Source organism: Acipenser ruthenus, chromosome 29, assembly GCF_902713425.1.
Source record: "Acipenser ruthenus chromosome 29, fAciRut3.2 maternal haplotype, whole genome shotgun sequence".
NCBI lineage: Eukaryota > Metazoa > Chordata > Actinopteri > Acipenseriformes > Acipenseridae > Acipenser > Acipenser ruthenus.
The window spans coordinates 6023565-6049892 of NC_081217.1; the positions used below are offsets into that span (position 1 = coordinate 6023565).

Below are 26328 nucleotides of genomic sequence, written 5' to 3' on the forward strand. Positions count from 1 at the left end.
GCTCCCGAGTCAGCGCTGGGGTGGTACCGGTGAGCTGAGCCTAAATACAATTGGCCATTTCAAATTGGGAGAAAAACTGGGTAAAATCAAATGCCGACTACTAAATTATCTTTAAAAAAAATAACAAAAAAACCTGGCAATAAACTAATAATAATAATAATAATAATAATAATAATAATAATAATAATAATAATACATTCAAAAAAGCAAGAAGAAAAGAATATGATTTCTTTGAAGTTACTACCTCCGCGTGTTCACAGCTCGAGTGCATTTAAAAGTTGGGCTGCAGTGGCTTTTCACTTACTTACTGTTCGTAAACAGATGTGTACATTAGGAGATTAGTGATGAGTCTGGGAGCCAGGGGTCCTGCTGGGAGAAGCTTTTTTCATGAAAGCCTCAGCTCAGCTCCCATCTGTCAGCCCCAGCTGATGAATACATTGACGTTTTAACCAACTTGTATTTAATCAAAAGGGCAACGTTTGAATATTGTTTAGTATTCACATGGATTATAATTTTGAAAACCCCCTGAGGTCAAAATCCTCGGCGAAGCATATCAGTTTTTAATATCGCCACCCTTGCTTTATCATTATAATTTTCTTTATTTTGTATTCTTATTTTCTTTGTTGTGTTTGGTAACTTTTAAATGCAAATCGAGGCTGCTGTTAATTACAGGAATCCTTATCTATTTGCATATGCACCCAGCAAGTCCCATTTGAAATGTTTGAACTGTTATCATTGTAATGACTGAATTATAATATGGTCTTTCAAATGAAAAGCTTATGTGCTAGACTGCAGAAGCATCCTTAGTGTTTTGATTTCATTTTTTATATATGAGGGGAGTCTGCTAGAATGAGGTATACCATTATCCAAATTCTACAGAAATATAGATCCAAAAGTTTCTTTGTTGGTATTTAAAACACACTTGTTTCATTTTGTAATTTTCTTTGTATCTTTGGTATTTCAAAAAAGGTGAAAATCTATGCAAATAGTAATACATATGGAGGCAATATTAGAGGACTGACGGAATTGAAATGCACACTTCTATAATCTGTGAATGCTAACAACAGTCAACGTTTAAGAACTACTTGTCACTTGTTTAGATTCATTTTCTGTTTCAGTCATCAAATCCTGGTCACTTTTTCACACTAGAGTGTTGCAGGGGGGCAGATTAATGGTTACATTCTGGGGTACCAGATGTACTTTGCAAAACATTTTCAAACGTATACTGGCAAAAAATGAATAGTGTTACAATGGGAAGAGATATACCTGTATGAAAAAATACAATCAAGTATAAATGAAACCAACTCATTTTTTATTTAAATTGTTGCCGACATTAAAATGGATCATACTCCAACAAGCTTCCAACATGAGCTCCCATCTTTATAACACTGATACAGATACACCGATTCACAGACATTAATTCACAAACAGTGTGGATCTATAGTGCTCACTTCAAAAACAGAGACCGCAACCATACAGCCAAGGCTTGACCTGCTTTAGAAAATGATTAGAAAGAAACTCCATTGCTAAATAAAAAACTTTGCCACTGTTTCACAGCTGAACTGTTTTTGCGGAAGTACCAATATTTGTGGAAGTACATTATTAGTTTCAAAGGTCATTATCACCAACATAAAATATTTGGTAAAAATGTGATGAGTGGCAGAACAAGCCCAGACGGTATGAATCATTGCACATAAACCCCCTCTACTACTGTGTGTAGCAGAGATCGCTTATACAATTACAATAACAACATTCTTTAATACAATTTTTACAGAGTATATTACTCGTTTTATCATAATGCCCTAGAAATGGGCATTATCTTTTATTTGTTTCTTTATTTGTCTAAAACATTAACTGTAAATGCAGTTTGGTACCTGAATTATAGTATCAAATCACAGTTTCATTTTTCAGCAATTAAATGAAAGTGTTACCAAAGCAAACTAAGCATTCAACATAAAACAATTCTGGACTCTTTGCATTCCTAGCAGCAACACTTTTCATTACATACCCCGAGGAGGGTCTGGCTTTCACTCACTTCATCCTGAGCTAGATTTGAACCCAGTTCCCAAATGTAAACAGCTCATACGGTATCCTTCATGCCTACAGGTGTTGGTGTGAGAAAGGCACAAGTGATACAGTTACACAGTTTTAAGCTACAGTACCTACCATAAAATTTTGGTTATATTAGCTTAATAGAAAGTACCATTCTACCACACATGCCTTTCTCTGTTTTCTTTCGGACGTCAATTTTCTTTTGACGGTTTGATACTGTAGTTTTGAGAGGAAAAAAAAGGCAGGGATAAGCATCTCAAGTCCTATAGAGCCACAAAGAGTAAGGCGTAGTTTCCATCTGACAAATCACACTCAAGGTTCCCATATTGAAGCCTCTGTTTCCATTCATGCAGAATTGCATGGGAACAGGTGTTTGATTGTGTGACATTACGGTGAAAGCCTATAGCCATTCACAGCACAGAAACACAGCCAGGTTAAGGTATGATCCCGGTAAAGCACACATTTGATTGGTTAGATGGAAACATGACCAGGGAGAGGTTTGTGAGTTTCCTGGGAAAATTACAGAACTAGAAATGTTCTCCAACCAGCTCCTAAATAAGTTCTTAATTTGGAAATATATAATTACAGCCTGACATGCATGTGGTAATTGGCCCAGACCTTCGTGGTAGCTTTAGGTACTGCCTTTCATGCACAGTGCAATTGAAAGCAGCGCAGACTTCAAATGAATGTTGAGGATCGGGTTAAATCAAACCCCAGGCTTTACTAAGACTTGGATTTGCCAGCCCCTGGACTAAGGCATTATTCAAAGGAAGAATGAGAAGGGCAAGTGAGCAGCATTATTTTATGGTAGGTTCTGAAGTGGTAGTTTGTTTTTTACTTTTCATATTGTTTTCAAGAGTAAATCATATGCTCTTGGTTCCTTTCATACTTTCATAAATATTAAAATATTCATAGTCTGACAAAACAAACAAAATACTAATATATATATCGTAAAATATACAGTAAACTGTATTAGTTACTATGGGTCTGAGTATCAAAATTGTATCTTCTACGGAGAAATCTGTAAATTCAACATTTTGCTGTAGAGCAATTTACAAGTTAAAAGCAGTTAAAAATATCAATACAATTAGGTCAGTGTTCTGGAGCATTTATTCACTCACGGCTAGATTCATAAGGGCCCATAAAATCAGGCCCATTATTTGGGGCAGTGATACCCTTGCCTGAACTAATCTCTGAATCAGCCCTGCTCAGGGATATTTAATTGATCTCTTAACATTTCTTGAAAATGCTGAATAACTTAATAGCAATTTGACTGCTTCTTTTCTCTTTATTTCTGTTGATAAGAAAGCGTATTTTGAAACTATAATTACATTTCTAGCCGCATCAACACACTATTGAGCGCATTCTAACAATATGTAAAAGGGGTTCTTGAGGGTTATAAGAAAAGGGATCAGATTTCACAAGCAGAGTTCGTAAACTGAAACTCGTTCCATTTTGATTCTGTAAACTAGCCCACGCTGTTTTCCTTCATCCATTGCCCTTTTCACAAACTATACAGTATTGCTCTAAGTTTAATAATGGAACAACAAACAGCAACGTTCAGTCTCGCCAGCTCAATCGCAGCATCTTCAAATGATATTATTCTTTATTTAACTGGCTAAAGTACAGTACCTGCTGTTTCAACGTTTAACACTATCAGCAGCACTGTACATAAACATGGCCGCAAAGCATTTTTCACATTTTAAAGCAAGGTATTTTTCATTTGTCTTTATACCAACAATAGGTCTTGCAGAAACAGCAATACAAGGTTGTATAAATTAAACAACTTTGAAACACATTTAAATACCAATAAACAGCCCTATTCCTTTTTTTTTTTTTTTAAACTTATATGCAGGAATGTGATCTCAGTTTTATCGTAAGCTAAAGTTCACTGTCTTAGCAATGAAAAGTGGCCACTAAACTAAGTTAGAACTATGTGATACCGCTCACAGTTTCCATATAACAACACAGAAGAGGGCAAAACACTGTTATTACATGAACTGACACCAGAACAGAGATGTTTTATTCTCAATGTGCTACCAGAATTGCTAAGGTCACAGTCCACAAGGCCTTACTATTATTGAAACAATATGGAGAAAGGTTCACCACTTAAAGAATACAACTCCTATTTGAACAGCTTATTTCCTTTTTGCTGAGCTACTAAAAAATAATAGTTGACGGAACAATAACACTGGAAAAAAAAAAATATATATGTATATATATTTTGTACACAAGATTGTATTTATGGCCACCTAGGCAAGAAAAAAAGGCATTCGTAACAATCAGTAATCAATTCTCCACTCACTGGTGGAAGGACAGTATATCAAAGCTGAATGAGAGCTGTTAAAATAAATGGACAGCAGTGGCACTTTGTGCATTGAAAATCAAACACAAAAGAATAAGGCTAGAAGGGTGTGCGCTTTGAAGGAATTCTTAGGAGTCAGCCATCCCTAAAGGAACAGGGTTTTTTTTGTCCATAAAGTTTTTTTTTTATATATATATGCAGTCCTGTTATTTAAACAGGAATACACGGTAAATGGAAACCCATTTACTCACATATCTTCTGGAATCATGAACATCAGAAAAGAAACATTGGGAATACAGCAGATCCCTATATCGTTTCAGGTAAGAGTCAGGAGTATGGGGCAGAGAACAGGAATATGCTTTTTTTGTTCATGGAAATACCTGCATACTACAGCTCTGGGATGTAACTTGGTTTACATCTTGAAAGGAAGAACTGTTGGTATATATTATTAAAATACTATAATCACACACTTTCTTGTACAGTATCGCTTATCATGATTTTTTTTAATTTAAATATCAACAAAGGTTTAAAGACTATGCTTACTCAGCCATCACAATTACACACAGACATTACAAAATAAATATACAACAATATCACTGTTCATTTTTTCTTAAATATTAAATAAATAATAATAAATACATAATTTCAATTTAGTGGTCATGGGTGTCTGAAAAATACTTTTTCGGAAAAAAAAGAAAAAATAATATTAACAAAAGGAAAGCCTTAAAAAATTATCAAAACTTGTCAGCTATAAAATATTTGCACTTAAAAAAAGAAGATAAAAAATCCCATTCTTTAAAATAAATAATAAAATATATAAAATAATTCATTGTGGTTGATATCTTATTTAAATAGTTATTTTTTTTGAAACGCTCATTTCTAAGACATATATATTGTCAGCTTTAAATGGTTGTTTAAAAATGCTTACTGGTCGAGTTGCATTTTGTTTTACAAAAAATAATAAATAGGCAAGGTTAAATAAATAATCAATTTAACATAAAATGTTGGGAATAAATTACATTTTAAACCTTCTCGGATTCAAATTAAATAATTTATATAACAATACTAATAACTGAACTACAAACTAGTTAATGAAATGAAGTGCAATTTCTATGCTCATAAATACTATAAATATTACTAGATGACATTGGAATTTATTTACATTATAGACTTTTTTTTTAAGTTTCTTTAAGCAGAAAAAACAGAAGTGGCATCAGCTGTGTCCGCAGTACTTTTACTTTGTCATCCTCTGGTAGGAAGTGTCCTCTAAGTTATTGAGTCAGTTTGTGGTGGAACCTGTTCTCTACAGGTTCATGAAACTAGTCTGAATTCCAGAGTAGTGATGCCACATTAGATACAAGTCCAACAGTGCCTTGACCAAGAACTTTGCTGTTCCTTTCTTTTTTGTAAGATGATTGCCACCACACTTATTACAATAACATTCCACCTTGATCTCGGTAGAATTATTCATCAGTGGTGCCTGTTAAAGCAGATATCAAGCATCAAATGGCCGTTGCAGGATTCAACAGCTTTCGTTTTTGTTTGTTTATTTAAATTCTTGTATTGGTTTGATCAGAAAAAGCCATCGATTATTCACACAAATAATTGAGCTGATTGTCATATCCAACGACAGATATATTGAATATATTGAATATGACAAAACATCTTTTTAAGCAGTGTTTTCTTTATCCTGCTAATCCATTTGATCCTGATCATTTAACTTCAAAGCCTGAAGTGCTGAGTGTCAAAGCTGGGAAAAAAGAAAACAAATGTGTTCGGATCCTTTCGTCCTATCAAACCTGGCAGCAGCAGGCTTGTATTTTGGTCCTGGTTTTGCTGAATGCTCCCTGGGATGAAGTACATTGCCATTTAAAACCTGAATGCCCTTTTCTTTTTGTTTTGTTGTAGTCGTTGGTTGTCTCTCATTTACACTTTGATACCCTTCACAGCCTGCTTAATAGTCTCCAGCAGTGCCTTGTTCTCCGGGTTCTGGTAGCACTCCTTATTGGTGTACATATCCGTCAACGTGTTCACATAGGAATCAAAATTCTGCTCAGTGATTGGCTCCTGCTGAATTAAAAAAAGTGCAAACACTTGTTTTATTAAACCTATCTTACCTTTATCAATACTACCAATCTATAAATCATCAATCTGTATTCGTCTGACCGTCCACTTAATGGTTTAGCCGTATTTATTTTGATTACTAGTTTCTAGTAAAATTGGATTTTCACTTTTGTAGAAATATATTATTCAGCCACCAAGTGGCACTGCCTTCCATGCGAAATCACCAATACAGAATTTAACCTCAGGTTGGTACGCTGTTAATTAACACAGTTTGGTAATGCTTTATGTTAAGTGGCAAACCCTGCAATTGCACTGTGACCGCACATTTAGTTACAGTGTTGTTGCTATTTAGCTACATGTTCAATTGCAAATAAGTAGCTGGTAATGCTTTTGGTGCAGTATTTGCACTGTAACTACACCTAGTGGTGCAGTCACTGAGCTGTTATTGTGAGCTGCCGTGAAATAATGTCTGTTTCTGGAGTTAAGATGGAAGTGGTTTAACTTACCATGTGTGGAAGGCGAATGTTGGCCAGGCTGCGAACGAGGGCCTGACTCAGGCCTGACAGCTCCATAAACAAAGCCTCATTCTGCTCCTCAATGATTTTGTTCTCATCTTCGATGTTCTTCAGATTCTTTTCCATTGAGGAAATCTAAACGTCATACAAACAGAAAATGATAAGACGTTCCTGGGAAGAACCCTTATGGAGCCATTAGCCGAAACGTTTATCTACTGGGTTTCTTGTTAAAGTTTGCCTCACAATGTATAGTGTTATAGATGAATCAAACCTACCTGCGTCTGCAGATTGACCATGTCCGCTTCCATCTCAGTGTTGGATTCGTTGAGCTCGCTGATCTCCTTGTTTAACTGTTTAATGTCTTCATCATTGTCGAGAACTGGAAGGGAAATAAATACATTCGTTAAGTACCTAAATTCAATTGGATGCTAAACGAAGACAATGTTGGCTGATCCGTAAAGGAAAAGTTATTGAGGCTCAGAAGTGATTGGCAATGTTACAGCTAGGATTCCTCCTGGCTCAGACCGGAAGGTAAGGTCTGATGCAGCTTGTTTACAGCTTTTTCAAACCAGATATTTGGTTTTAGAGGTCTTGTGTACTGCTCTGCAGGGTCCTTTGTTTAAAGGTTTCAATTTGAAATGGTCACGGATGCTTTGTTCATGAAGGCGCAATTTACATTTTGTATTGTGTCGTGTTAAATGAAAATGCAATCTTACCGTCACTGGCCCTGAATTTTGTGGTGAGATATTCATCCCCTGGGAACTTTGTCTTCTTTATAGCAAAAGAGGCCCTGGGACAGCCTGAGAGACTGCAGACAAAGAGATACACAGGTTCAATTGCACTGCATCACATCCATTGGACTATAGTGTCCAGGGCTGCTACAGGTGCTAACACATGTTTTTGAAATTCTGAACTCCCACTGCAGTAAAATGTACTGTTTAAATGTAGAAATGTATTGACAGTGATAAAATAATTATCTAATGGCTTAAGCAATATTATGTTGTTAAACTAACCGGAGTTGCTGGAACAATCTTGCAATTTAGTAAGCAGTACATGTTTAGTTTAAACATTTGGGCAATTACTAAAGGATGAGTAAGCTAAATTAACGCCTGTATGTGCTTCAATATTGCAAACTTGAGTGTTGTTTGCTTTTATCTATCGTATATAAAAAAGGTAATTAATGCAAATATTCAGAACAATATAATGAAAACCTGAAACAGAGCAAAAGCCACAGTGACACAATTCAAATAAGGAGATTCAACAGAGATGGCAGTTCAGACAGCCAATGTGTAACACTGGATCAAGTCGTTCACTGTCATTTCTCTCTGCAGTGTGCTTTTGCTGGTACTGTAACCAATATCATTTTACCAACTGCACTTACAGCTATGACCAAAAGTTTGTCATCACCTACAATTTTTGGATTGAGACATGATGAAAAAAATAAAATAATAAGTGAACATAATTTAGATCGTTTATTTAACATCATGCAATTAAAGAAACTACAAAGCTGTATGCAATTCAATATGCTAATGTAACATTATTCAGCAGGTTTCATTCGACTTTATGATGCAGAATTAGTTCATTCTATAGGGTGATGCAAATCTTTTTTCCAGAGCTGTATGCCTGTATGGCTGCTATCTCATGCTAAATCCTTTTTTTGCCAGGGTAGATGCTTTCAGCTCCCTACCTTCGGTGTGTAAGGAAGCTGCCATTAGCGTGACCTGAGCCGTCGCACCCTGGCGTTGGGCAGGCTGGTCCTTCTGTTCGGAGGGATTTCCAGGGAAAGGGAGCGCCGTTGAGAAGCCCTTCCTTCTGTCTGCGGGCAGCCAATGGGCAGCCGGAGGCACTGCGGTGGGAGGCGTACTTCCCGCTGATGTGACCCAAGCCGTCACATCCTGGAACTGGGCATCTATGCGGAAAAAGCAGTCCTTGGGTTAATTCAAGCAAGTAGTGGGCCAAGTTAATGGTAAGTCTAAGCTGGTAATATTCAAAGCAGCAGACAAACAGACACAACAACTTCAGAACGGATCTGAAATGTTGTCAACTTTTAATCCTTCAAATCCTCGTACGTTGCTATTCTGTTTCCTCTGTTATTAATTACAATATATAACTCTGGGGTGCCTGGGCACCCCAGGAACCTACAATGGTGCTATAATGGTTAAGATTTATCAGTTACAATAATGTTATATAGTATTATAGAAATAGTAAAAAGGAGTTTGTGTTCTAAGAGGGATTCGTATCATCAAAAATTGGGCTGTTTTGTTTGATTCTCAGTGTAGTGGGGTAAGAGATGCTAAGCAGTTCTATCACCAAAAAAAACCCATGAGCGTCATTTTGTTTGCAGTACGAACTTTAAGAGCTCGGGATCCTCCTTGTCGTCCTTGGTAGGAGTTGTTTTTATTCCACCTTTCTTGGCACGGGGGCAGCCAGACAAACTGAAAATAGAAAGTATGAGCTTATAAAAAAAAGAGGGAAATGCCTTTTACAATTTAAACACGGGATGAAACACTGGCTAGAAGTGATAGCAAAACTGGAAAAAGAATAGAATGCGGTACTGGAAAAAAAACGTACGGTAATGCATGTGTGTGTCTACATGTATCTGTAGCTAAAGCTGTCTGTCTATCTATCTATCTGTCTATCTATCTAAAGCCATCCAATATATATATATGTATTAAAGTAAAAGCGAGTAATGATGATAATGGTAAAATATTTAATACCTACCTTCTGTGGGATGAGTAGTTCCCTGTGATATGACCGGAACCGTCACAGCCTGGAGTTGGGCACCTGTTGAAAGATGTTCCTAAACTCAGTACAGGTATGCAGTAAAAACTGCTGATAAGGGACCATCTAAAAGGCATTCCTTTCTGACAGAAGGCATCTGCATAGTATCATTAAGTTAACAAATGTACTTCTGTGCTTCATAGCAATATCAAACCAAAAGAGCAACAATGTGAATTTTAGCCTACTTTAAAAATACACATATTATGTTTATGTAACAAGTGGGGTTCATTATGTATGTATAATATTTCTATACCACTAATTATAATATAGGTTTATTTTTAAGTGGTAAATTTAAATATACATTTTGTTTTACTTAATACAAATCAAACCATACAGTATGTCTTGGCAGGTATAGTGTTCACAGTATAAGCAGAAATAGCATAAGGAAAAGTAGTTTCTGCAGCAGGAGGTTTTAACAAGATGCAAGATTTGACCAACAGTTAACAATAAAACGATTTAACCCTTGCACTACACACAGAGCAGACATGTTGTAGGTTTATAATGGTACAGGCCCAGTTCAATTGAATTTTATAAAAGCCTTTTGTATTTATTTGTAGTTTTTTTTTCATTTGTGAGGGTCTGACTTTGGTAGTGAAAGGGCTAACGTGTTAAAGATTATAGAAGTAAGTGAGAAGATTAGTTAAGGGCACACATACTTGAGCTCGGCAGAATGGGCAGCCATGAGGGATCTGAGACTCTTGTCAGCAAGAGGACAACCAGACAGGCTGGAACAGAAGAGAGACAGAATCTCCACGTGAGCCAAAAGGAGACAGCAAGTAAGCCAGAGACCAGAGCATTTATCAGGGAGTGTGCTCAGAAACAGACAAGGTGTGAGGAGGGGAGCGGGTGTAGTTAAACACCTGCAGTACCAGCTTAGACTGCAGGCTTGTACTGTAGAAGGCAATTTGATATGTATTCATTGGTTTATGTGGAGAGTTTCAAGTGTATAAATAGGTTCTCGCTTGCTCGCTACAGCCTTTCAGGCTCAAAGAAAAGGAGACTTTCATTTTTCATTATAAAAAGACTGAAGCCAGTAGAAATAAATAGGGCACTGACACAGTGTACGCACCTGCGGTGTGATGCATAGTTTCCAGTGATGTGACCACTGCCATCACAACCAGGGGTTGGGCACCTGTTTAAAAAGATAAAGAATAGATCAAATAGATGTGCCTCTAAAAAAGGGATATTAAATTTGCTTTATGTAGGATGGAGGGGTCTTTAGGACAGGTTTGATGTTCTCTGTCATGTGGTTCCTATACATATGGTTCCTACAGCACAAGACAAAGTAAGTCTTGTCTAATCACTCCCAGTATCGATACCAATACTGTCGTAACCTTGTGAACCCATGAGCTCGTACAATGTTAGCTCGTTGAGATGTGCTTACAATAGAAGTTCCTTCTTGCTGTCCTTGCTCTGGTATTTCATTTTGAAGCTTGTTGTGGTGACCTCTCCCGGGTACTTCCTGTCTTCCAAGCTCTCTTGGATCATTTCACAGTCCTCCGGTTCTGAGGAGACGAACGAGTGGGCTGCGGGCTCCATCTGGTTAAAGAGAATGGTGGGACCATTGAGATTATGCTCATTGAATTCATTGTCTCCATAATTATTTGTAAAATTCCTCTTAAGAGACAAGGGGGGCAGGGGTAGGTGGGTAGGACTGTTCTATACATGCTTTTAAAGACTAAAATGTAATTTAGAGACTCACAGCTTTTCATAACCTTGGTACACAAATGGCTCTATTTAAATGATCCAATGGTATTTAGATGCATGGCTCTTTTGATTGGATAAATGGATCCTCAGGGTCACCTGTATGAACTTGAATAGACTGACCTCCTCTAAGTCCTCCTCGCGCTGCCTGTTGGGTTTGGTGTAGTCGATAGGCCCCTCCCACTCCTCCTGTTTGGAGGCGTGGCTGGACTGTGGTGAGGTCATCGCACTGCTGCTGGGGCTGCAGCTCTGGTTCTGGGACTGCTCTGGTGATCTGACCCCCGGGCTCAGGCACGACAAGCTCTTACTGTGCTTTTTCATGCTGAGGTCCAGGGTGCCGTTCTCATCCACCTCGATGTCCATGCTCTAAACAGAACAAAGGAGAAACAACAGTCAGCAGAGCTCAGAACAATTGGTATGATGTTTTATGTGCTGCGTAATCTGCTAAAGTGACTAAAAAACATTAGGTAAGTGTGAATGTTTTTATACAAAAGCAGCACTTAAAAAAAAAAAACTAACCAGAGAGGCTTGTGGTATAACAGCACCATCTAAAGGTGTACAGGTCAATGAGTTATATTGGGATGGGAAGCTTCCCCACCTTGCTGGCGAGGTCCTGCTGTTTTGTGCTGAGATTCTCAGGCATTTCCCAGCAGCGTGTGGACAGGTTCAGGATGGCGGTGGCGGCCATGTGCGCCGCCTCTGCGTCGTGGGAGTAGTCGTAGCCGCTGGAGGAGGAAGAGGAGGTGGTGCTCTTCGCATAACTACCAGACAGGCTGTGGCTTGGGGAGGACGCCTTGGGGAATGGTTTAGCTGAGGAGGGGGAGAGAAAACACGTTTAAGTGAAATCGTTATCAGTTACAGCCCAGCTGCTATTTCAATACACATGCAATCACTGTACAAAATGAACGTTTTTCGGAAATGAGTAGCCCTTTTGTGGAATTCCACTGGCATCATTATAATTCGTTATTAATAACTGATGATTCAAATAAAGTATTGCCAGTCGTTCTAAAGGTTTATCATTTGAATCAAAAGAATTACATATTCAAATAAAAGGGCAGTAAAGCTGTTATACTTACATTTAAAGGCTTTTGGTGAGATTTCAGTGGTCGCAATCTTTGGGGCAAGCATACGTTTGCCAAAGACCTGAACATCAAAACTTGCATAATCGAAAGAGACCTTGGAGTACTTCTCAAGTTCCTTAGCCAGGTTGGCACGAGGGGTTGCAGGTTGAACATTGGGTCTGTAGCTGCCAAACTGAGGAATCTCTAATTGCTTTACAAAGCACATAGGCCTGGGGTAGAGAGAGAGAGACAGGAATAAATACATCTATGTGCAATACTTCCAGGATTAAAACCTGTCATGAAACTTGTGTCGAGGAAACATTTCATTTTGCAGTACTGGGAGTTTAAGGCTCTGGTGGACAAGATAATGAAAAACAATCTCTTCTGTTTTCTTTGACAACTCAGTTATATTGTCATCAGTTTGCCTTGGGAACCCTGTGACAAAGCCTGAGAAGAGAATATTGATGAGAAAAAGCAAATTCACATTCAAACAGTACTGCTCTTATCAAGCTAGAGGCGAGCTTCATGTTTTCAAATGCAATGTGGAAAGGTCATAAAAGAGCAGCACGGATACTTTCAGAAATGAGGAATCCGTCTTTATTTAAACCACTGATATTGAGCATTAAAACTAGATGGTTTCAGAGGGTGGGCACAGTTGTTAAACATAGATGTCATTTTGAGTACAATAGTGGAATATACAACAGATGTCAAAGGATTCGGGTAGCTGATCACTTGTGGTATTTCTGTACAGCTTTAATACATTTAATTAAAAAAAGGAAATCAGATTGCTCCTGTTTGTTTGAAAACCGTGGTGATTTGCATAACAGTAATGTTATATTTTAAACCCTTATGCTTTATACAGTCGTAACAAAGTAGTTGCCTTAAATAATCTAATTAGTTGTATTCTAATAACAGAACTAACACAATTAGCATGTACGAAATGTAATTAAAAGATGAAGAACCTAATGTATTCAGTACAGTTTGCAGTCAATAATAATTGGATCACGATGGGGTAATAGGACAGAGATAGTAAAAAGAGGTGTAATCCAGAGGAATAATAACACTGACTGAAACTAAAGTAGCGTGACATAAATTGGGCGTTAAATTGGCATGATGTGTTATTGTCCTAATATTTTGCTTGATTGAACATTCAACACCACAAGGTACTTTTTCTGTTATTACTAACAATGATAGTCTCCTGCAAGTGTTGGTAGTTTATGTTTTAGCCACAATATAATCTGCTGAGACGTAACCAAATATATATATATATATACTGAATTGTGCATATAGGAATCCAAACATTTGGAAATATACAATGTGAATGAACATGCATTTGCACTTTTAAGTTTTCATTACACCTACCTGAGTACTCTGTCTGAATTAGGGCTGCCTTTAGGGAGCTCAGAGGCATGCTGAGGGATTGGCTGTTTCTCATGGGTTTTAGACAGTTTTTCAGCTGCGGCAATAGGACATCCGGACAAGCTTGAGAGAGACAGAAACAAAGCAATCTTAGCATGTCACCTGTCTAGAACAAGCGTGGCAACTGCTTTACAAAGATTTGCTCAGAATTAGACTGCATTCGGTGGATCAGCACAAATAATCAGCAATGATGAAGTCTGGTCGAGGCGATTCGTAAAAGCCAAATGGTTTATCAGTGTCAGGTGCCATTAATTCTGCCAAGGTAAAGTGCATATGTTAATGCTACAGGTTTGACTGCCTGAAGCGAGCATCAAGGTTTTACATGGTCATACCTCCTGTGAGTGTTGCGGTTGCTGTTGACGTGACCCTGCCCCGTGCACCCTGCCGTGGGACACTTGAGAACATTCTCGTGCATCGCCAGGACTGAACAAAAGAGAAAGACAAGGTAACATTAGACCTTATTCAGGGTGTTCCAGTGCTAATGACAGCATATAAATACACAATGGTTTTGTTTTCTTTGAGTGGAGAACAACACTCACTCTCTGGTGGTATCCTGTCTTTGTGTGGGCAGCCGGACAGACTGCGATGGTGAGGGTACAATCCAGTCACATGACCAGTCCCATCACACCCTGGGGTCGGGCACTTAATCTCTCTCTTCTCAGACCTTGAGGGGTCTATTAGCATTTAAGAGAAATGAAAATAAAGCATAATTATACATGATGCAAATGACACGCAAGAATTGTTATATGTTTATTATTTTCAAATCTTGCCTTGAAAGTAGTTTAATTATTTATGCGATTGGAGTGAAAATGACGCTACAAGTTCAGTGGATGTGTGATTTGATAATTAATAAATAATAATGAATAAAAGAATAAGCTAATCTTTTACCTTTATTAAAGTAATTCTTTCTCATAGAATCCATAGGCTTTCCTTGCCTGTCCTCTATGTGGAAATAGCGAAGTTGTTCCCCTGGCATCCTGCCTGCTTCCCGCATCATCTTCACCTGCTCAGCCTTTAGCGCAATGGCCTGCTCTAGAAGACCGAGGTTCCCTCTCGTCATGTCATATATCTCAGACTCATCCGTGACGGCCGACTTCTGAGAAAGAGTGTCATCGTCGTCGTTATCCTCGTCGTCTTTGTCAGACTCTTCCGATCGGACCTCGATCACCACCGAGGATGTGGTCTTCGGACAGGAGTCCTCGAGCTGGGACTGGAGCTCCAGTTCAGTTTCTGTTTCTGCGTGAGATCCCTGAGCATCTGTAACTTCCTCCTCCTCCTCCTCCTCCTCCTCCTCCTCCTCCTCTTCATCCTCCTCCTCTTCATCTTCTTCTCCAAGTGTCTCCTCGCACTGGATTTCTGATGATGGACCGTCTGCCTCATGCTCTACTGTTCTGAACCTCGTGAAGCCCCCACTGAAGTACTGGTGATCTGTGTTGTCTTTCTGTGTCATACAAGCCTCGCTGGCCTCCACATCCTCATCTTCATCTTCTTCTTCTTCCTCCTCCTCCTCCTCCTCTTCCTCCTCCTCCTCCTCCTCCTCTGGTTCCTGATGTATTTCTACTGTCCTGATCAAGTTCTGGGCTTCTTCTGTCGCCTCCCTAATTTCTGTAGCATCTTCTTCGTCATCCTCTTCATCATCATCTTCATGAACCACTGTTTCGGCCTGTGTTTCCACCTCGCTGCACCTATCAATGTTCTCTGTTTCACATACTACGTCCATTCCAGCTGTGAGCAGAGATTCCTCTGTTGTTTCCACTGTGTTTTCTGCAATTTGACCCAGGTTGAGAAGGGAACTGGCCACCATTTCATGATAGCATGTGTAGTCTTCCCTTTGATTACTAACGGGTGCCTCGGGCGAGTCTTCCTCTTGAGATTGTCCAGCATTGGATGATTCTGCTGCCATGCATTCTTTTGTGTAGAAGGAGAGAACATTCAAGTCAGTTCAAAGGTGTATGTATGCACGATATACCGGTATGTATACAATGTAATTTTACTACTTTGATTTCTATGACTATAATGAACAGTGTCTAGTGATCTACCTCGTGCTGCCTCTTCGCTCTCTTCTTTGTCATCTTCTTCCTCGTGCTCGTCCTCCAAGGCCTCCTGTGATTCGTCGGCTGAGGAATCTTCCCTGACCTCTGATTCGTCACTACCGTCGCTGTCCACATTGTACCCCTCATCCAAAGCCAACCTCAGGGGGTGGGACTTCCTTTTTGATGAAGGCTGATCTGAGTCTACATCCTGGTGTTTCCTTTTCTTGGCCAACGGGCAACTCTGTAAACTAGAGTTCGATTGAGGCGTTTGTAAAGAGCGGTTTTAAGTCTGGTAATGAGTTTTTCTTTTTTTAAAAAACAATTGTGTTGTGTGTCCTGTACACTGTAGATTAATTCATTGGGAAGCGTTTTTCTACAGAGTAAAATTAACATAACAGTTTTAAGCAGGATTTGGAATTGAGCAGGGCCAGATCAGAAGTGGGCGGGGTTATTCAGAAGTGACAGTAGTCACCCAAAAGGGAAGTCCCTGCTTTGCCCCACCCAATTCTGAATCCGTCAGTGCACCTGTAATTTCTATTGATTTAAAAAAAAAAGTTTTGTTCTGCAAAAGTACTATTAAAAATAATCAATAATATATATGTATATATAGGTAGATATTTATTTATTTATTTATTTATTTGACCCTACCTTCTGTGTCTTGCATATTTTCCACTGACATGACCTGAGCCATTGCATCCAAGGGTGGGGCAGCTGAGAGAAGCCAGAAAGAAGCCAGTTTAAATGAGTTCATCTCATTTATTAGAGCACTGCAACGCTATTACGCACATACACACAAGGGAGGTCAGTCCTGTAGCTTGAGAACTGCCATGGGAATACAGAGCCTTCATGAAGGCTATGCATAATAATAGTGGCAGAATAAGCAGATTAACTAAGAGAAATGGGATGCAGTATACTGGAAATGCAAAAAAAAAAAAAAAAAGGATTTTGAACAGCAGTCATTACTAATCACCATAGTGCTATTTCAGTTTCATGAGGTGTAAAGTGCTTCCAGTGCTATGAAATTAAATCTTAACCTACACATTTAACACACTGGACCTTTTATGTTACTTTCTGCATGAACTGTTCTGTGTAGAAGGGAGCACAAAATGGAGTTAGCTACGAGACAACTGCACTCGCGTCTGTATCCTTTGCAAATATTTACAAAACAGAATCAGTGCTAAGCTTGCTAATCAAGGACAGACAGGGACTGCTCCGAATAACTGTTAGTGATTCTGAAAACTTGTCCTTCTTCCTAGGGCTTGTAGTGTTAATAAACCGCTAAATATATCAACATTATCTATCATAGTCTTATAAAATGAGACCAGAAAGCCTGTGACCCAGCTAATGGCTATTTGTGATCAATTCAGAACAACATGCTCTCATTGTTGTGACTCAAAGCCTTGTGAAGCATTCCTAGTGAATCATAGCGTTTCTTTTCTCAGGCTGAAATATGATGGTATACAAGGCAATATTATTTATAACAAAAGCTGATTCACATGTAAATTCTACATTAGAATGATCTCAGCTCTCTTTGGAAGACTTAATTAAAAACTACATTTGAATATAAAGCTGATTGACTGGCACTGATTGTAAAATAAAATAGTATTTGAATATGGATGTGTGTGTGTGTGTTTTTTTATCTCTTAATGGGTACCCTGTACATTCAAGTGTCAGACTTAAAGAGGAGCCAAGTGGCTGTATACAATGTGTGTAAATGTGTCAGTAGATTCAGATATAAGTTCCTTACCTTAATTCTTGTCCTATGAGTTCTACAGGCACTGAGAGATGAAAAAAAAAGAAACAGTAAATTAATGCAGAAATCAATAGAGATTCAGAACTCAGCAGACCATCAGTCAGCAGCTTAAAAACAGCTCCCTACCCCAACAAAGCAACACTGTAAATCTGAAGGGAAAATAAACTGTATGTTAAGCAGCTTGCTTGCAAAAAAGAAAAGAGGGTATTGCTGAATCAGCCAAATGCATTTCGATTAAACTGTAAGCTTTATTACAATCTCTGAATGGAATGTATTATTCCGCTGGGTGAAATGATAAATGGTATTTTTCTTCCTGCAAGAGTACATATTAAATTCAGAATTAAATGTTGAAAAAAAAACACCACTACCAAAAAACATTTTCTCTCTATATTCTCAAGCTTTGCAAAATAACGAGATTCAAGATGTGTATTGCTCAGCATACTTTGTTTTTTAAATAATAAAATACCACTAAATACACATATTATAAATTACTGTTTTATTGTAAAAACCTGACTTTAAGCACAACTTCTGGACATCTGTATTATTTCACCAGACACCAGTCCTGCAAGTAACCCTGATAACCCTGATAAGATATATTAACATTATACTGGTAGTAGACTTCTAAAGCACTCCATACACTATAATGTGAATTGCATCAATATTTTCTTTCTGTTTTAAAGACATGCTAACTCACCTCTAATTCCCTTTGATCGTGTGCGTGTTCTCTTGTCATCACTGTCTAGGTTCATCTGTAGCAAACAAAAAAACAAACAGAATTTCTTTTGAGAACTAGCAGATTCAAAACGGCTATAGCCTAATACTGGCACAGTTAAAAACACAATAGGATATGACTGCTCAATGAACTTTTCATTCTTTACTAAACTGTAAAATTGCCATCGAGCAATATCAAAAGAAGATATAAGAGAACTGCAAGGCAAGGCATATTACAAACAGTATCACATCATGTGTCACATTATATGACTCTGTATTTTGTCATCCTCAAACCCAAATAGTAATAGCGTCCCATTTCAACGGTTTTATTCAAATACTATAAATATCATGCTTCTGAAGTGCTTCTGAAATGTTCAATACTGTACACGAACAGCCTTTGCTGTGCAAGCACTGCGTTTGTTTTTTGAAAGATTGCACTGTAAGATTAATCACCTTGAAAAAGGACAGCACTCGATTTGCATAAAAAATAAAAGTCGTGTTTATAGTGCGTGTTTTATAGAGATATCCGGGCGCCTACATAATTTATTGCACCTGAACATTAAAAGTGCTCTCATACGACACGGTATGTTCAGTCTCGTGCGCACCCTTTATTAATACCCTCTCACTCTTTGTGTAATAGAAAACACAATTACTGTAATGCCTAATTTCAAGCATGGGGTCTCGGCAGAGCAGGAGCTTACATTTATGCACAAAGGAGCAGGTGTCACCGAACGCCTCACTTCCATTTATTATGCTTTTAAATATACCACACTCGAAGCTTTCTGAGGCTTTTTACACAATAAGGCTATTAGTTTTGATTACTAGGGACCTCACGTTCATCTCAAGCCATGCACTTAGAGGTTTTGTTCATGTTTGGAGTGAAGCTGGCAGGGACATAGCTGATTTAGGCAGCGCTGCCTTGGCAATTGCCACTTCCTGCAGATAAATTATTTTAAAAGGAAAGCCACATAAAAGTGCTGTGTGTTCAGTTCTGCTCTGAGTGATTCTGTGTACAGGTGCAGTGCACTCACTTCAAATAGGACTTTTGATCAATTTAGTTAAATGTGAACATGGACAACAAGCAGGCTTTGTAGGCAGTATGGGCTTTGTGAAGCAATCTAATTCTCTTTAAAGTTTGTGGAATGAAAAGTTGCATGCATTAAATGAGCAGGGCTCGTTAAATTTAAATTTAAGAGTACATCAGTTTAAAATATTAAAAACACAGTAGCAAAATAAATATGGTCCATGAAAAGAAAATGTGCTGTACTTCACATACTGTGGTTTTTAAACTTGCAAGAATTACAAGTCATTTTTTTAAAGCCTGTGCTATTAACTATAAAGGGGAGATCTCTAGTCATTTATCTTTTGAATGTTTTGGTCTGTAAATATAAATACTTCATCATGTAAATACTGTATTCTGCCAACAAAAATGCAATTGCGATATGTTTTACTTCCATAATCATACCATAGATAACACATATGATTGAAATCTAAAATAAATGGTACAGTCAGACCTTATTTTAATCTGGTGATTAATCTTTTAAAGATAATGTAAGCTGGTAAAGCTAGTTTTCATTTTTATTTAAACTGTGAATGTGAAAAAAATGTTCATCTTTTTGTCATTAAAAGGGTGGAAGAAAGAGAATGCAGTTTTGCTGGAGGAGAGAGAGAGAGAGAGAGAGAGAGAGAGAGAGAGAGAGAGAGAGAGAGAGAGAGAGAGAGAGAGAGAGAGAGAGAGTGAGAGAGTGAGTGTCTCTGCAGGCTTCTGTGTACATTATTAATAATGTCCTTCTTTGTGCTTCCTACTGACAGGAAGGTTTTCAGAATCACATTCTGACAGCTATATGTAAATTTGTGGCTAGGAGCAATGACTTCATACAGAAGGTCACCCACTGCACCATGTGCATAAATGAGGCTATTATTCAATTCCACTTTTACAAGCAAAAGCAGCACTAACATACAGGTTTCGTTGGGCAACTACATTACTGAAAAATGAACTGCCGTGTTGAATATACTGGAGATAATAAATGATGATTAAAATCAGCCAGTATTGAAACTAAAAATATCATAAACAATAGCAACATTTTATTACAAGATACAAATTAATCAGATAGTATTGTATACATTTTATAATACTATGCACTGGTACACGTTAGCATACTGTTTTAATAGCCCTTATTTAACTATTATTAAAACAGAATATGCTGCTCTGACACTATTGTGTGCAGTAGCATGGCTGCATTAAAAGTGACTTTTCATAACCTTTAATAATAATAATATTATCGAAACAGAGAGGTCATTCTTGTATTGTGCAACTTTAATGCAATGCTAATTCTAAAACAATAGGATGGGTCCCTAAATGAAGCAAAAATGAAGCATGCCTAATTCAAACACAAAGACACACACACACACGCACACACACACATCCTGGTCCATATGCAGTCTGGAGTGGAATACCTTGTTACATTTTCAGTTAATACCACCTATTAATATCTATTGCTTTGGGTCTGTTTTCTGCTGCCTGGTACACTGCATACCGGACTGTATGAAAGTGCACTGAACACAGAAATAAAATCCCAGTGCATTGACACTTACCTTGCAGTGTCTGCTGTGTAGGCTTTTTGTTTCACAACTGCTGATCCTTTCTCCACGCGTCCACCTCTGATTCAGGAGCCTGCCTCGAAATTCATTTTCTGGAGGAGCACAGGAAGAAAAAGATTCAACAACAACAAAAAAAGTCAAGCTTTGAGTGTGCACAAATAACCTCAAAGCAATCTGAGTTTATGCCAAGCCTTCCTATTAACTAATGCGTGCATTTACAGTGGCACAGTGTCGCATCTGTTACTCTGTCAATCTGCCATTAGAATGAATCAACTTCTCATATTTTTGATTGTGTTTTTTGCAGTTCCAGGAAACAGAAACAGATAGAGAGAGGTTGGGATAGAGTACAAAAAAAACCAAAACAAAACAAAACAAAACAAAACAAAAACAAAAGCAGAATTGAATCTGTGGATAATCTGAAAATGACGACAATTATACTTTTTTTAGAAATAATTTTCTTGATTTTCTTTACTTTGATTGAAAAAGCATTTCAAGGGTAGCATGAAATTGTAGTTTTAAAAGAATCAGTTTGTGGTAAATACAGTATATATGGAAACATATTGATTACTACTACTACTACTACTACTACCACTCCTCCTACTACTACTACTAATAATAATAATAATTTTACCATATCTTTTAGTGCTACAAAATAGTTCACTGCATAGCTTACAAGATCAGCAATTGTATGACAATTTGTGATCAAGCAGCTGTATATTATTTGTACTTGCTGTTTTCATACATTATTAAAATAACTTCTTAATATTTAACTCTTGCATCTTTTTTTAAATATATCAGATGTATACTTAAATAAAATATTTCAAGTGAAAAGGACCAATGGGAAAGTACATAGTAATTCTGATCATTTACATTTTGCATGTAAAAAAAAAACAAAAACATAATATAGCAAAATATTTTTCTGGAACAACACTGTAAAAAATAGCTTTAAAAAACACTTCTTCCCTGTAACTGTCATTCAACAGTACACTTCTGATGAAACGCTTTTAAGGCTTGTGCTGTATAACAACAGACATTAAAGATTCCTTTTTATTCGATAGTGGAGTTTTCCCTATTTTATCTATACTGTACAAGTAAACTGTCTTTTTCTTTCCCAAGAGAAACGACAGGTAGACTAATCCTCCCCCCTTCCAATCTGGTTAATCTTCTGAAACTCCTGCACATCCATCTGTTCCTCTCACAACCAACACAGGAAACTCTTGGAGTACAACTAGTGACTGTTCTCCTCACAGATGGGAACATTAACTGAAATTAAGCAAGTACACTTACTTTAGCAGTTTGTGCGCAATTAAATCAGCAAGCTACAAACAAACGCTTTATTTTTCTTTTAGTTTAAGGGTGAGTATAATCTGGCTCTACAATCCCTTTAAACTATTCTTTGACTGCCACAGTGGGAGAAACTCAAATATTAACAAATCAAAACTCATACAAAAGTGTTCTTGTGTTAAACATAGACTGAATGTGTAAGGTTTCAAAATGAAAATAGTTTGAAAAATTGCAACAGCACAAACAAATATTGTGAATACAAGGTGGTATATTAAGTAATATCCAGCACATTATAATGTTTACTAAATTCACAGAAACATTTTCAGATGGTTTCCAACAGGAATAATAAAATACAGTTATTTTTGTTCTTATTTGAATGTGGTTCAGGTTAAACTTTACATTTTGAACACATTTAATTTATACCTCTGTTGGAAACTAAGTTAGTCATCATGTCAGCAGTGTACTTATATTTTATTTTAAACTTCTCTGGGTAATGTAGGTATTTAAAAATACATGTGCTAGTTGAAAGAACACGATTTGTATATTAAATTAGCACAGTGATCTGAGGAACTGCTTGTTTGCACAGTGCAGAATCATCTGTCTGAAGCCAACTGATATAATCAAGTACACTATATTTTAAGAATCTAATTACATGGTGCCGATCGTTTTATTAAATTCATGAAACATGCATGGACCGATAAAAGATTAATAGTTTACAAATATTATAATATCTTTAGATTCCGACAGAACTATGCAAAAACATTATAAAACTGAACTGTATTTAAGGGGGGGGGGGGGGGGGGGGGGATCTGTAGTTCAGATTAAACAGCAAAATTTAGCTTTATTATAATCCAAAAGCTATTCAGATGCATTCTGCAGTTCTACTTAGATAGGATTTAAGTGCAACTTTTCGTGATTGGGGACAGAAAAAAGTACCATTATCTGAAGCAGATGCAAGACAAAGGATTGAGGAGAGACCAAGAAATGATTTAGCTGTGGTACATAAATAACATATGCTTGTAAACTAAGGAACTGCAGTGGGATTTTAAATTGTTTTCCTAAAGGAAAGTGTTAAATACAATTGCTTAATTTTTATTCTCATAAATGATATATATTTGTATATATCTTTTAAGAAAAACAAATACAATAAAACGTTAATAGAAGTTAGGCATTGGATCTGATAAAAACAAAAAGCCCTTTGTCAAGAAGTCTGATTATTTGTTTTTACAGTTAGACTAAATATAACATTATATGTGCATTTAACATTTTTAAAATAATATTTATTTGATCTTTCTTAACTCAAACAATGAATGTCTCTTGTTTGAAACAAGTAAAAGTAACAAGATTGTGTATCCTTTTAAAAAAAGCAATAAACCACACTTGGTTAATAAATGCAATGAAAGCAACCACTGAAGTATTAAACTGTATGAATATCTAAAATGTTAAACTTTTGTAAATAAAAAAGGAAATTGAGGAACTCAAATAATATAGTGTAAAATAAACCTATGGTGTATCTCTTACCTGCTGCAATTCTATTGTAAAATAAACCTAAATTAAACCTACATATTAGGTTTAGGGGTTTTGATTGCACATCCATTACTGCTCTGCCTTTTGGGAATGCTGGGTTATGAGTCTATGACTCATCTTGTTAAAGCAGCTTTCCTCATGGTTAATTCCATTAAGTGTTTAAATCAGAAAGCTAATATTGCCTTTTTAGAGACAAAGATCATCATCTGGGGGCCAGGATCGCACTGTAAAGAATCAGAATTCAGGAGTACCACAATGACACAAAACACTGCAGCACTATCCAATTAAAGTTTTGTGAACAGAAAAGATTCTTCTGTGTTCATTTGACCCTTTGTTGATCAAGGATTAGGTAAATTATTCATTATTATTATATTGTTACTTCAATATTATAGTTGAAGGCAATGGGGATAAATGTGCAGTTAATAACACATTGGCTGAGACAAAGTTTTGGGTTTTTAGCGTTTATAGATAAAATAAGCAAATAAATAAAAGGGTGATTAATTATAAATGTTTCGATAAGATAACAACTAGAATAGAACTACACTCCATTTTTTTAAAAAATGTCTTTAGTGAAGAGGAGAAAAAAGACAAAACAGATTGTAGAGCTGGGCAGAATTTCAGTTTGTGCATAACCAAGCCTCAAGCACAGTCCTTCAGCCAGTTCTCCAGGAACGTTTTTTTAAACACAAAATGGAAAACAGCCCAGAAACGGTTTAGAAATAGTTTATTACAAGATTTAAATATGTAATACACTACTGAGATTTGCATTGATGACTGGCCGCATGATTTAATTGAGTTTTTATTATGTGCCTTGAAAGAAGAGAGATACAGTACTGCTGACCCAGCTGTTTCATTCGATATGCTTATTGCATTTTTCACCTTTGACTCCAGTGGCACCTGTTCCCACTGCTCGGGCAATCAGGTTTTAAATCATCGCTTTCACAAACGTTTTCAAATAATGGTTGACATGGGTGGGGACACTTATTTTTCTTCTACTACGACTACTACTACTATACTACCAATAATAATAATAATAATAATAATAATAATAATAATAATAATAATAATAATAATAATAATAATAATAATAATGACGATGATAAAAAAAAGTTGCCAAATTGTAAAGCACAATGTTTACAGTCGCATAAACTCATATCAGATAATGATAATGGTTAAACACATTTGGAACTATATTGAGTGTTGAATGGCCGCAGCATAAGCTGGTATCACACTGTTTCACAAAAGTTCTAAAATAATGTCTTTAATCTATCTATATGGTTTTACTTGATATTGTATCGACATTAGAATTACAAATAAATAAATCCGTTTAAACTAAAAACGCCATTTTACATGGAGAAAACACGACGCCAAGGGCAAAACCCACATCCATGTAAATATCAGAACAGAAGAGCAGCAGCATACTAATATAATCGTTTGTTTTAACACAATTTCCAAATGCACCGTTTCTGCAGATCTCAGGATCTTATTGCTAGTTCAAAATATACAAACACCTGGATCAGTCACAGGAGCGATACGTTACTTTGGTAAAGATAAAACGGTAGCAGTTTACAGTTACAGGATTCACCGTTATACGCGAATAAAGGCCTGTTTACTTTACTGTGGCCGTAAACCTGTGCGTCATGTTTATTCAGTAAAATTTAGTTGCACAGATTATGTGCTATTAAATTACCAGCAAGGCCTTGCCGCCCAAGGAATGTAAACAAAATGGAGATTGACACAATCTACGATGCATACAGATGCAAGATGCACAACAGTAGAGGATACGATAGTGTTTATTGTACTGCAATAGGCTGTATATGTAGGAACAGTAAACAGGTATTGGTTTCCTATAAAACATATTTTGCATGAACACTGTTTTTTTTTTTTAAATATCATAAACAATGCTGTTTTAAATTATCTTATTGGGAAAACATTATGTTTTTGCAGACGGTTATTTTGGTAAAGTCATTGTGAATTCTTCTGTAATTATTTTCTGCATTTGTTCCTTTAATTAAGTTTACATTCGTGAATCAGATTATCTGTATTTTAATATTATATTTGATCATAATGAATTACAACTGAATGATAACTACCTTATCATAAGCTAGTAGTATTTTCAACAAGAAGAGGCCGACAGAAAACTACACCATGAAGGCCTGGTTTTAAATAACAATTAACTTTTTAGTTTGACTGTCACATGTTCATTACGGAACGTCTTTAATAGGTTAAAAATACATTAAAAAGCCTGTTTCTAACACAGTTCTCTGATACGTTACAGGTACTCCATGGAAGGTGTCAATTATAATATAGTAAATAGCGTTTCAGATACAATAGAGGCCCATACGAATAACATCTGGAGCAAATGTTTCTGCTTGAAAGTATTCCTCACTCCTACATAATACATGTATGCCATCTCTGTACACTAGCTGACATTTAAGGAGAGCATTTCTGTTCTGTTTCTTGGTGCAATAGAGCAGATGACCCCCCCTGCAATCCATAGCGTCTCATTTCTGTATTA

The 26328-nt window shown here is 36.9% G+C and overlaps 1 protein-coding gene across 7 annotated transcripts in view; it reads right to left on the minus strand.

The window, feature by feature from the left end:
- Positions 1-1291: 1291 nt before the first annotated feature.
- The window catches only part of LOC117431482 (myelin transcription factor 1-like), a 30438-nt gene continuing 5401 nt past the window's right edge, over positions 1292-26328 (minus strand). For 3 of the 7 annotated variants that reach the window (XM_034052427.3, XM_034052454.3, XM_034052463.3), the window contains exons 2-23: positions 20994-21091; positions 18382-18436; positions 17682-17712; positions 16583-16645; positions 15941-16182; positions 14790-15809; positions 14441-14575; positions 14234-14324; positions 13845-13964; positions 12498-12712; positions 12020-12231; positions 11545-11787; positions 11102-11256; positions 10787-10849; positions 10374-10442; positions 9658-9720; positions 9288-9371; positions 8624-8845; positions 7653-7744; positions 7212-7315; positions 6928-7071; positions 1292-6427 (exon numbers count right to left, since the gene is read on the minus strand). In XM_034052427.3, the coding sequence (XP_033908318.3) occupies positions 6284-6427; positions 6928-7071; positions 7212-7315; positions 7653-7744; positions 8624-8845; positions 9288-9371; positions 9658-9720; positions 10374-10442; positions 10787-10849; positions 11102-11256; positions 11545-11787; positions 12020-12231; positions 12498-12712; positions 13845-13964; positions 14234-14324; positions 14441-14575; positions 14790-15809; positions 15941-16182; positions 16583-16645; positions 17682-17712; positions 18382-18436; positions 20994-21091 (3665 nt within the window). In that variant the 3' untranslated portion in view covers positions 1292-6283. The remainder of the gene's footprint in view (positions 6428-6927; positions 7072-7211; positions 7316-7652; positions 7745-8623; positions 8846-9287; positions 9372-9657; positions 9721-10373; positions 10443-10786; positions 10850-11101; positions 11257-11544; positions 11788-12019; positions 12232-12497; positions 12713-13844; positions 13965-14233; positions 14325-14440; positions 14576-14789; positions 15810-15940; positions 16183-16582; positions 16646-17681; positions 17713-18381; positions 18437-20993; positions 21092-26328) is intronic. The other 4 variants (XM_059004131.1, XM_059004132.1, XM_059004133.1 and 1 more) reach the window with 4 other exon arrangements.